A 10,654-nucleotide genomic window follows, 5' to 3' on the forward strand; every position below is an offset into this window, starting at 1 on the left:
AGACGCAATGGAAAAACTTTTCACAATCCAGATGCGGGTGCAATGATTGCTGATTGTCAACTTTGCGCGGTAGAAAAGTGACAGCAGTGAAACTGTAGCCGACCCAAAGCGTCCCACTGGCCTGAGCGGGGGGGGCGGCACGCACAGGGTGGCGGTGGTGGGCTAGTGCACTGAGGCTAAAAGCACTCCAAGACTATGAGAAAAGCCTTGAGGCTAAAGTCAGAGAGGGGAGGGCAGGGCAGGGCAGGGCAGGGCAGGGCAGGGCAGGGCAGCTCCACACTGCACTGCACTGCACTGCACTGCACTTTAAAAGGCCGTCGGAACTGGTCAGATAAAAAAGAAAATGCCGTCCTTTTCTTTTCTCTCCATGCAATTGAGAAAGGCATGAAAACAAAAGCCTTTTACGGGTCGATAGATGAGGACGTTGTCCAACGTGTACAGTCGACTGAATCCAACTTGACATTGACACTGTCTAGCTAACTGCTTAGCATTAGCGCAGCGCCGTGAGAAAGACTACATGGGATTGTGCGGCGGCGGCGGTGGGAGGGAGGGGCGATGCTGACGATGATGATGATGATGGCCTCTTTAGTGGCTGTGTGATCTCAGCCACCAGTTCCACAGCTGGTGCACCAGCAGGCAGCCCAGCCTGGCCATATGCCGCCTGGCTGGGCTGGGCTGCTCCCATTATCCTCAGCGGAGCACCCCCCCCACCAGCCCAACAATCTAAACCACTAGCAACTCCTTCTGATTATGAATGCACTTTGCACTGTAGCAAGTGGGAGTCAATCCAAGGGAACATTTCAAAACCTCTTGCTTGACTGCAAGTCCAATTGATGCAAGATACAATTTGTTCTTATCACTGCTCATTGGACTGATAACCCAAAATAAAAATATCCCAAAAGGTTGGGTAGGACCCAATTTGGGTTAGTGAGGTGGGGGCTCTGATGTTCCACCACTTTAGATGTTGGAGTGTATATCTTGTGACAAGACCTCCAACCTTAGATTGAAATGACAGTTCAGAGAGTGAACCCTTTTGCAAAGCCCCCCAGGCGCCTCCACTGGTGGGACCTTCTTGCCACTGTTCCCATCCCATTCAAAGTCCCCATCACGGGCGACGCTAACGACCATGCAATATGGATGAGGCCGTCTCCGAAGGCTGATAACCGGCGGCGGCGGCGGCGGCGGCGAATCCCGGAAGGCTGAGCGACACACTTCACAAGCGGGGAAAACGCTTACGGACGCTCTTATCCGAGCTCGTCTCATATTTGAACCTCTGATCTCGTTTCTTTCTTCTGCCTTTTGAACGCATGATGCCGCGCGCGTAGGGTCGGATTCTGGGCGCGTGCGTGGCAGTGCCGTTCAAAGGAAACAACACCTGAATCAGACCTCCCCGAAAAATACCTCGAAATTGACCACAAAAACTAATTACAAATCAATTGACTGCAGTAGCATGAGGGCATCTCAAATGCAGTCTCTCTCTCCCTCGCGCACACGCACGTATGCACACGCACGCGCACACACACACACGCACACACGCACACGCACACACACAGTCGTAGTAGCAATAGTAGCAAAGTGTATTAAGTGTCCTAAATGGTTTTGCCCATCTGTTGCAGAGCTCGTAAATAAGACATCATGCTTGTTCGCCTTAAATTAAGGTCAAGTAAAAACATAAAAAATGCATTTCCTCTTCAGGAGAATTATTTATGATGATTGTTGCACCTCTCACTGGTCGCGCCGCCGCCGCCGCCAATCAATAACGCCACCGCCCCTGACAAAGTTGCACAACCTCCGCCTGGAAAAGTGTGAGCCAGAGAGCCGGGGCCGCCGCCGCCGCCGCCGCATCAAGTATTTATCAGAGACGACACGGGATCTATGTTAGGACGTCGAGCTCGGGCACCGCGCACTGGCGGGCGCCGGACGTGGATTTCAACAGCTCGACCAGAATGTCAGTCGGAAACGTGGAGAATCGCTGGGTGGCAGAATTGGCAACCGGCATGGATGTGAAATCATTGAAATCGACGTTAACATCAGAAGGGGAGAAGTTGTTTTCAATTTGACTTGTTAAATGCTGCTGGAACATTCCATCCAACCTCTCAAAGCCAATGAAATAACAAAAAATCCAATGAGCTCAAACTTGTCTCTGACCCAATATAATACGGTTCCGTCGTAATATACTATATCCCCGTCGTCATTGCCTGCCTGGGCAGTTACGGCGGAAACGTGCTGCATTATTGATGGCGCGCCGCGCACCCAAAAGCCTTCTCGGGTGGGCACGCTAATGCGCCGCTAATATTGTGGATGGAACGCTTGGTGTGACTGTCGGTGCATTTGGAAATGTCACGTCGAAGCGCCCGCTTGATTGTACGAACTCATAGCACTTTGCTTTGCATGTTTGCATTGAGCTAGCCAACTTGCATGAGTCCTTCTCTTGTTTGCTTCTTCTCCGCACGTGTCCATTTGACACAAGACTTCAAGTGAGAAATATTTGCTTTTGAGGGAGGATAGACGAGGGTTTCCCTGCTCCTATGTGCTTCCTTCCTGAGTTTTGGCAGCAGGTGAAATAAGACCTGCGCAAGCAAGGTGAGCGGCGGCCATTTTGTCCCACCCGCCAATCGCCTGTTTGCCGCGGCCAAACATCTTGGCTCCGGGGCAATATTAGATGGGAATAGGCCCGTTTCAAGTCAAGCCACTCTATAAAGTCACACAGGCTGACGGTATGGCTCGGTCCGTGGGATTGCTTTACTTGTACTGCTGAGTAACAGTAGCCTCCGTTAAAGGATCTATTGAGTGAGAATTAGTCAGCGCGACTTGAGCATCACTCACCTGTTGTGCCCCCGAGGCGCCGCTGCCTCGCCTCCGGCCTGTCACGCAGCTGTCATGTCAGCCCTGCGAGGCACCTTCAATGGGTTCCTTTGTGCAGACCCCCCCCACGACTACAGCCCACCGTACCCTTTGACCGGTTGCACCGTTCCAAGTCTTTGAATCATCCAGCTAATGGCGTCCGTGTTAGACAACAGCGTATGAAAAAGTAAAGCAAAGGCTGGCATGGCCGGAGGGAAGAAGAAGAAGAAGAAGAAGAAGAAGAAGAAGAGGCAGCCAGCCAGCGCGTCCCTGAGCCTCCGCTCGGCGAGTGAGTGGCATCAGGGCCGGGCGGCAAAGTTTATACGCGTCCTGGCTCCCCCTGAGCCCAGGGGACGGGATGAATAAATAATACAATGGATATTCCCATCATCATTATTTCATCGTCGGCGTAATGAGAGCGCGCCGCCGCCGCTCGCTCGCTCCCTGATGCTACAGGTGAGGCGGCCTAGGGAGGCAAATTCTCGCACCTGACAAAGCGGGATTTGATACAACGACTATGACAACTCCTCGTGCAATTAGCAACAATGCAACAAATGTAGCATGGAGGAGACGTCAGATGAGTGCGAGTACACGTGGTGACATCTTTGGCTCCATTGTATTGCACATGCTTGGACACCTGGTCACACGGGTGTGAATTTGGCGTCTCATGTCCCTCGGCCGGGGTCTCAGAGCCTTTGAGGGACCAGCCCCTTTTGACACATGGAGCACCTCTATATTCACATACGTCGCCAGGTCCTCTAATCCTGTTAGTGTGAGCTGCTGGGGAGTCAATGCCCTGAGGACGGAGGGGGGCGGGCTCTATGAATGACTGACACAAAGACCCCCCTTGGGCCACACCAGCTGGATGGATGGATGGATGGTCTGTAGCCACACATATTTCACCCCCCCGTGCATGAAAATAACAAATCATACTCACGCAAAAGTAAATAAGCTAGCATGAAATGCTAACGTTATGGAATGTTGTTTGAAAAAATAGAACTTTTTTTTTTCTCTTCAGACTGGTTCAAATTTCAGTTATCAAAAACGATTCGGTCACGGAAAAAGCCACCGTTTTCGTTTGGATGGTGTCAAAATCTGCCGTCTGCATTTCCGGATCGGTCGTCATTTGAAAATAGCTTGGATTCATCTCGCCAGCGTCTCTATCTGCTGGTCCCTGCGGCGGCAAACATCAGAGACGCACGTTCACGGAAAATTCATTTGTGACGCGCGACTTGTCCCTCGTTTGTTTGCTCCTTTTGTTTGACAGCGAGCTATTGTTGTAGTACAGCGTGCAGGATTTGCTTGCATCTTAATGAGCCATGGCGGCTTTCTGATGAGGGGGGGGGGGGGGGGGGGTGGTCGTTTGATGCCCGTTCCTCGGTGGATCGAACCGCTACGGGCCAATGTCGGGTTCTGACGCTCAGGTCGACAGGGACTTCAAAAAAGTCACGCGTAGCAATCCCGCCTGAAATTTTGGGGCCGGCCACCGTGCAGCGGGTAAACAGGCCGGGCCGGGCCGGGCCGGGCTTTTACACGCCAATCGGCCAACTTGTGCTGCAGGGCTACGTTGCATAATACATGAGCACTCAGTTAATCCATTGATCCAAAATATGTCTTGTGTCTTTTCTCCTTCGGCAGCCTCGCTCACTTTTTGTCATCGCTCCTCTTCCAATGTTAACCGCAACAAACTAGAGGCTCCAATCAAAAACGACAAGGCAAGCACTCGTCAACAACAACTAGCGCTACGTGAAGCACTCCGACCATTAGGACTAGGTGGCCGGTGGTCTTGTCGACACGAGGGCGAGTGCGGGCTTGTTATCATTTCAAGCGGAAGGAACACGGTCTCCATTTCCCATCCGCCTCAGACAAATTTACAGGTAAAGTGCAACGAGAGAGGGCTCTGCTCCTCTGGTGTCTTTAATTTGTACTGGCAGACAATGAAATATTCACTAGGACCCCTACATGCTTGCAATTACATTAAGAGTGTGTGGTTAGACACAGGCTAGCCCTTGGCCAGGCCCCGCCCGCCCGCCCGCGCTGCCTCAAAGGCCGCTTTGGTGAACTGTGGCAACGGCGGATTTGAGCCGGCATGAATCATGCAAGGTGCAAACGGGACAAGGAGAAACTGGGAAGTCCTTTCTTAAATTTTAGCATTGGGTGAAGTTGTGCTATTGGCTGCCTATTGCGCCGCGAGATGGCGTCCGACCACTTCCCGGGCACTAAAAATCTTTTTTTTTATCAAATAGACGTCGACACATTTTGACGCAATTTCTGTCGTCGATTCATTTTTTCGCATCAATTCCCAATGCGCCTTTTTTCTCTGGCTCGTTCGATTTTCTTAACAGAGTGGTGTGACATCAGACGCAAAAAAAGGATTTGCTTTTGTGTGGTTTTTACATACGGAGAGGACAGGACTTCCTTCCGCCAAGGCTAGCGGAGCTGAATCAGCACATGGCCCCGCCTCACAACAAATTGAAGTGCAATGAGGTCAGCAGCCTTCATTGCAAGCGCCTACCTGGGTTGTTGTCGGCAACCTCCTCCTCCTCCTCCTCGTCACGCCAGTGTCGCCTTCCCGGAGGAGCGTCCTGCCCGCTTGCCTGCCTGCCCGCTTGCCTGCCTGCCTGCCTGCTCGGGTCCCGGAGGACGGCGGCTGATGCATATTTGATGAGCGGGTCCCGGGGACCCTCTGGAGAGGGGCCGCACGCATCGGGGACAATGGCCACCTCGCTCAGGTTGCGCAGTGCCGCGTTGCTCCTTTTTTTCTTTTTGCAAGCCACTGCTTGCAAACCTGTTCCCAACAACAACAGAATGTCAACATCATCATTATTATACTTATGATAAAGAATCGATACTAGGCACCTGCAAATATAGAAACTGTTGTAAAAAAAAAAAAAAGGAGTGGAAAAACGCTGGAAATGACATTGATGTGTCACATTTCCATACATTGGAACCTGTCAACTTGATAGTAATCATTTAAATGTGATGTTCAGCACATATTAAAAGGTCAAAGGCTCAATTATCCATGGTCTTCATATTTTCAATGACACATCTCCCATCTTTGCTCAAATTAGTCTTGTTCATTAATTGTGCACTACACATTAAATTCACGGAAACGATAGTATGAAAAGTCTACACACCCTTGTTCAAATGACCAGGTTTTTGTGATGTGCCAAATAGAAAGTTTAGCCAAAATACTATTAAGTCCCGATGTTCTAGTAAGCTTTTCCTGACATTTCCTGTGCACCCAAACTATAACCTTTTTTTTTTTTTAACTTCTCCTTAAAGAAAGAAAGAAAGAAAGAAAGAAAGAAAGAAAGAAAGAAAGAAAGAAAGAAAGAAAGAAAGAAAGAAAGAAAGAAAGAAAGAAAGAAAGAAAGAAAGAAAGAAAGAAAGAAAGAAAGAAAGAAAGAAAGAAAGAAAGAAAGAAAGAAAGAAAGAAAGAAAGAAAGAAAGAAAGAAAGAAAGAAAGAAAGAAAGAAAGAAAAAGAGAAATACTTGCACCCAGCAGTTAATGTTAAATGAGCAGGATTCTTTTTATGAATTGCCGATCAAATAGCACAAGGAGCGAGCCACTTGTCTATATTCAATCTTTATCGCTGCGTGTGTATGTTTGATTTAGGATTTTTTTTTTTACCTAACCCCCCCCGCCCCCCCGCACTCCCTTCCACGACACCCGCAAAGTAAATGAAGCATGATTAATTGATGCATTAATTGCCATGAAAGTGAATGTGGTTCGCGCAGACAAGCAGGAGGAAATTCCTGCACGCCTCACATCAATTAATAATCCCGAGCTGAATAAATAACTCTGAGCGTGCGTGCGTGTGTGTGTCGTCACATTGTTTATTAATTGGGGATCTAGTGATTAATCGACTGTTATCAGTGGATTGAATCTCTACAGTTAAATCATTTTTGCACAATTTGCTAAGCAGTTAGCTCAATTTGATTTAGTTGTACAATATTACGAATATCAATCAAATGCTAGTGTTGCAAAATAAAATGAGCATTTCTTTTCTTTTCTAAATCAACACATTGTCTAATTACTATATGCACTACTGTGGGCTCCTTATAAATGATTCCAGTCTGTCGAGGGACCGGAATCAATTGTTTCTTGACGATTGTCTTTATCATATGTATTTAATATGAAGTATGAATGAGCCAGAAGCCAGGTTTTTTTGGTTTTGTTTTTTTGCATTCTGTTGTTTTACGATTTATACTCACCATAACTCATTTTTTTAATTTTACTCTGTGTCGCTTATCTCTTCGGGAGTGTGATGGAATTACTTTTTTTTATTTTTATTTTGTATAGTTGAAGACGAAATTATTTTTTGCAGCGGGCCACCCAGCCCGGCTCTCGCTCTCGCTCTCGCTCTCAGCAAGACCGACAAGAGACACGCGAATGGGCGTGGCTAAGCTCAGACGCGCACACTCCGATTGGCTGAGAAGCCTTTTCGGGGCGTGTTTTGTTCCGAGCGCTCTCCCTATAAAACTATCTGGAAGGGGGGGGCAAGTTTCGTCTTCATCGCTCAAGTGTTGCACACGCGAGGATTGGAGGACGTTTTTCTCCCCTTTCAATTCGTTTGACAACTTTTCAAAGTGTGTGTGGTATTTTTTTTCTCATTCCATATTTGTGAAAAGAGGACGACGGACAGTTGCCTGCCTGCCTGCCTGCCTGCCTGCCTGCGTGGTTGCCCAACCGCCCGCCCGCCCGCCCGCCCGCCTGCCTCCCTCACCTGCCTCCCTCACCTGCCTCATCATGATGTCGATGAACAGCAAGCAGCCGTTCAGCATGCACCCCATCCTGCACGAACCCAAGTATACGCCGCTGCACAGCAGCTCCGAGGCCATCCGCCGGGCATGCTTGCCCACGCCGTCGGTGAGTCCAACACTGCGTGGGAGAAAAAGAAGAAAAAAGACACACTCAAACGGAAGAATAAATCAGCTTTAAACGAATTAAAATAGTCCCAATAATAATAATAATATATTGTGCATATTTCTTGCACTTAAGCGCGTATCGTCACACCAATGTCAATATTTCAAACAAAGCATGATTTTATATTTAGCAATCATTGATCAATGCACGCCTGTCTCGTTTATTTGTATAGGCACAAATTATTCAAAAGGAAGTGTGTGTGTGTGTGTGTGTGGGGGGGGGGGGGGCGTTGTAAGGATTAATTTGAGATGAATGTCTATCCACGCTGCTGGCACACTTTGCGGAACATGCCACGCACACGAGGAAAATGTCCGTTTCATTTCTTTGGAGTGAGGAGGAAAGTAAATGCAGGATGAATTTAATGCGACATTCGGCAAAGACCAGTTTTGAAGTAACACTTTTGGTGCACAGTTTGGGACCGACTCAGGTTTTACATTCAACGAAAATAAATTGGAGGTCTTCATTTCCAAACCGTGCTTAAATACACATTTAAATCACACCGTAATAAAAATCTATAAATCTAGCCAATGCCTTTCGAAATATGTACGCGTTTTGTTGAGTGGAATTTCACATAGAAATTGGGCTACAAAAAAATGACTCTTAATTGACAGTTGGTGTCATGGTGCAAATGCAAATAAAACGGCAAAATGAGCATATACGGGCGGGCGCGATGACACTTTGACTTTAATTGACTTTATTCACGGTCACTGAGTAAATTCAGTTACCTTCACTTATCAGCAAAACGGACTCCTTGATTTATGTTATAGTTCCCAGACACATACCAAAATGTATGAATTCTGTTGTTATTATTCTAATTGTAATGAAGTGTTACGTCATTAGAATGAATTGATTGGTCAGTTTCTAGACACACGCAGCCTCTGTGTAGCTCCATGAAAACGACTGATGTCAAAATTGAATCCGTATTTTTTTCAACAACAACAAAAAAGATGGTAAGAACACAAACAAAAGATTGGAAAAGGCTACGGAAGCATGTCACTAAATGTTCACGCATGCACTTCCGGTCACCGTGTGAAGACAATTCAAATGTATAGGCAAGTTTTCTACACTTACTTTCCTCCAAATATTACTCAAGCGCTGATTTTCTGTTGACTTTTCTTCGTTCTCAGATGACGATTTCATTGAATTGTATAGCATTATCTTCCTTTTTTAATTTGCTGCTATCTCTCCTAGACTTCTTTTCACTCTCAAGGGATGAATTAAGTGGAGTGAACGCATTTCTATTTCCAGCCATGAGGTCACTAAATCCTAGCTTTATTTTTTCCCCCTCTCTTTTCTTTCTTTCAATGACGGGCCTGCCAATTGTGCGTCCGAAACGAGCCACTTTCCGGTCGGAGCGCACGGAACTGTTCCCGATTATTAACCGTGCGCGCTTGTGCCCGCTTTCGCCGGCAGCTGCAGGGCAACATCTTCGCCGGCTTCGACGAGACGCTGCTGCAGCGGGCGGAGGCGCTGGCCGCCGTGGACATCGTAAGCCAGAAGAGCCACCCGTTCAAGCCTGACGCCACCTACCACACCATGACCACCATGACCAGCATGACGTGCACGCCCACGTCGTCGTCGGCGCACCTGCACCACCCGTCCGTGCTCACCTCGCACCACCACCCGGCGGCGGTGGCGGCGGCAGCGGCGGCGCACCACCACCACCACCACCACCAGCACCAGCCGGCGCAGGGCCTGGAGGGCGACCTGCTCGAGCACCTGACGCCCGGCCTTTCCCTGGGCGCCATGACCGGCTCGGACGTGTGTTCCACGGCGTCGCACATGAGCGCCATCAACCACATGCAGCACCACCACCATCATCATCACCCGCACCACCCGCAGTCCATGAACATGCACGCGCACGGCCTGGCCTCGCACGGCTCCCTGGGGAGCGCCGCCGCCGCGGCCGCCGCCGCCGCAGGGGTGGTGGTGGGCGGAGGTGGCGGCGGCGGCGGCGGGGCGGGCGGCGTTGACGCGGAGCCCGATCCCCGGGAGCTGGAGTCGTTCGCCGAGCGCTTCAAGCAGCGACGCATCAAGCTGGGCGTGACGCAAGCGGACGTGGGTGCGGCGCTGGCCAACCTGAAGATCCCCGGCGTGGGCTGCCTGAGCCAGAGCACCATCTGCAGGTTCGAGTCGCTGACGCTGTCGCACAACAACATGGTGGCGCTCAAGCCCATCCTGGAGGCCTGGCTGGAGGAGGCGGAGCGGGCGCAGCGGGAGAAGATGGCCAAGCCGGAGATCTTCAGCGGCGGCGACAAGAAGCGCAAGCGCACGTCCATCGCGGCGCCGGAGAAGCGCTCGCTCGAGGCCTACTTCGCCGTGCAGCCGCGGCCCTCCTCCGAGAAGATTGCCGCCATCGCCGAGAAGCTGGACCTCAAAAAGAACGTGGTGCGCGTCTGGTTCTGCAACCAGAGGCAGAAACAGAAGCGCATGAAGTTCTCGGCCACGCACTGAAAACAACCGGCAAAGAGAAAAGGCTTGCTAGGGAGGGAGGGAGGGAGGGAGGGAAAAGACGGGCCAGGGAGAGAGGGAGGGGATGAGAAAGGCAAGAAAAAGCAAAAGAAAAAGCAAAAGCAAAAGCAAAAGAAAGGCCTCTTTCACTTTGGAAAGACAAATCATGGAGCGGCTGCTATGTTCGTGCCTCGACGAGACATTTCATCACCTCGAGTAATGTGGGAGGTAACCAAATACTTCGTTCCCTCTACGACTTCAGGTAGCTATCTGTTCTGCAATTTTTTTCTTGACTACTTCCTGCTACTTGTACGTTACACCTTTAGCAAAATAGCTTCTTTGAAAAGAAACAACTTGCCCGTTACTTTTTTTTTTTTTTTTTTAGGAGACAAACGATGGCCTGGCTGCCATGCATGTTTGTGGCTCTTA

General features: G+C 49.5%; 1 protein-coding gene across 1 annotated transcript; it reads left to right on the top strand.

The window, feature by feature from the left end:
- Positions 1-7,597: 7,597 nt before the first annotated feature.
- pou4f4 (POU class 4 homeobox 4) lies at positions 7,598-10,246 on the top strand. The gene is made up of 4 exons (XM_061299933.1): positions 7,598-7,717; positions 9,188-9,406; positions 9,452-9,665; positions 9,714-10,246. Exons 1-4 carry the CDS (start codon positions 7,598-7,600, stop codon positions 10,226-10,228), a joined length of 1,068 nt encoding a protein of 355 aa, XP_061155917.1. The 3' UTR covers positions 10,229-10,246.
- Positions 10,247-10,654: the final 408 nt, after the last annotated feature.

This window comes from Syngnathus typhle, linkage group LG15 (assembly GCF_033458585.1).
Source record: "Syngnathus typhle isolate RoL2023-S1 ecotype Sweden linkage group LG15, RoL_Styp_1.0, whole genome shotgun sequence".
Taxonomy (NCBI): domain Eukaryota; kingdom Metazoa; phylum Chordata; class Actinopteri; order Syngnathiformes; family Syngnathidae; genus Syngnathus; species Syngnathus typhle.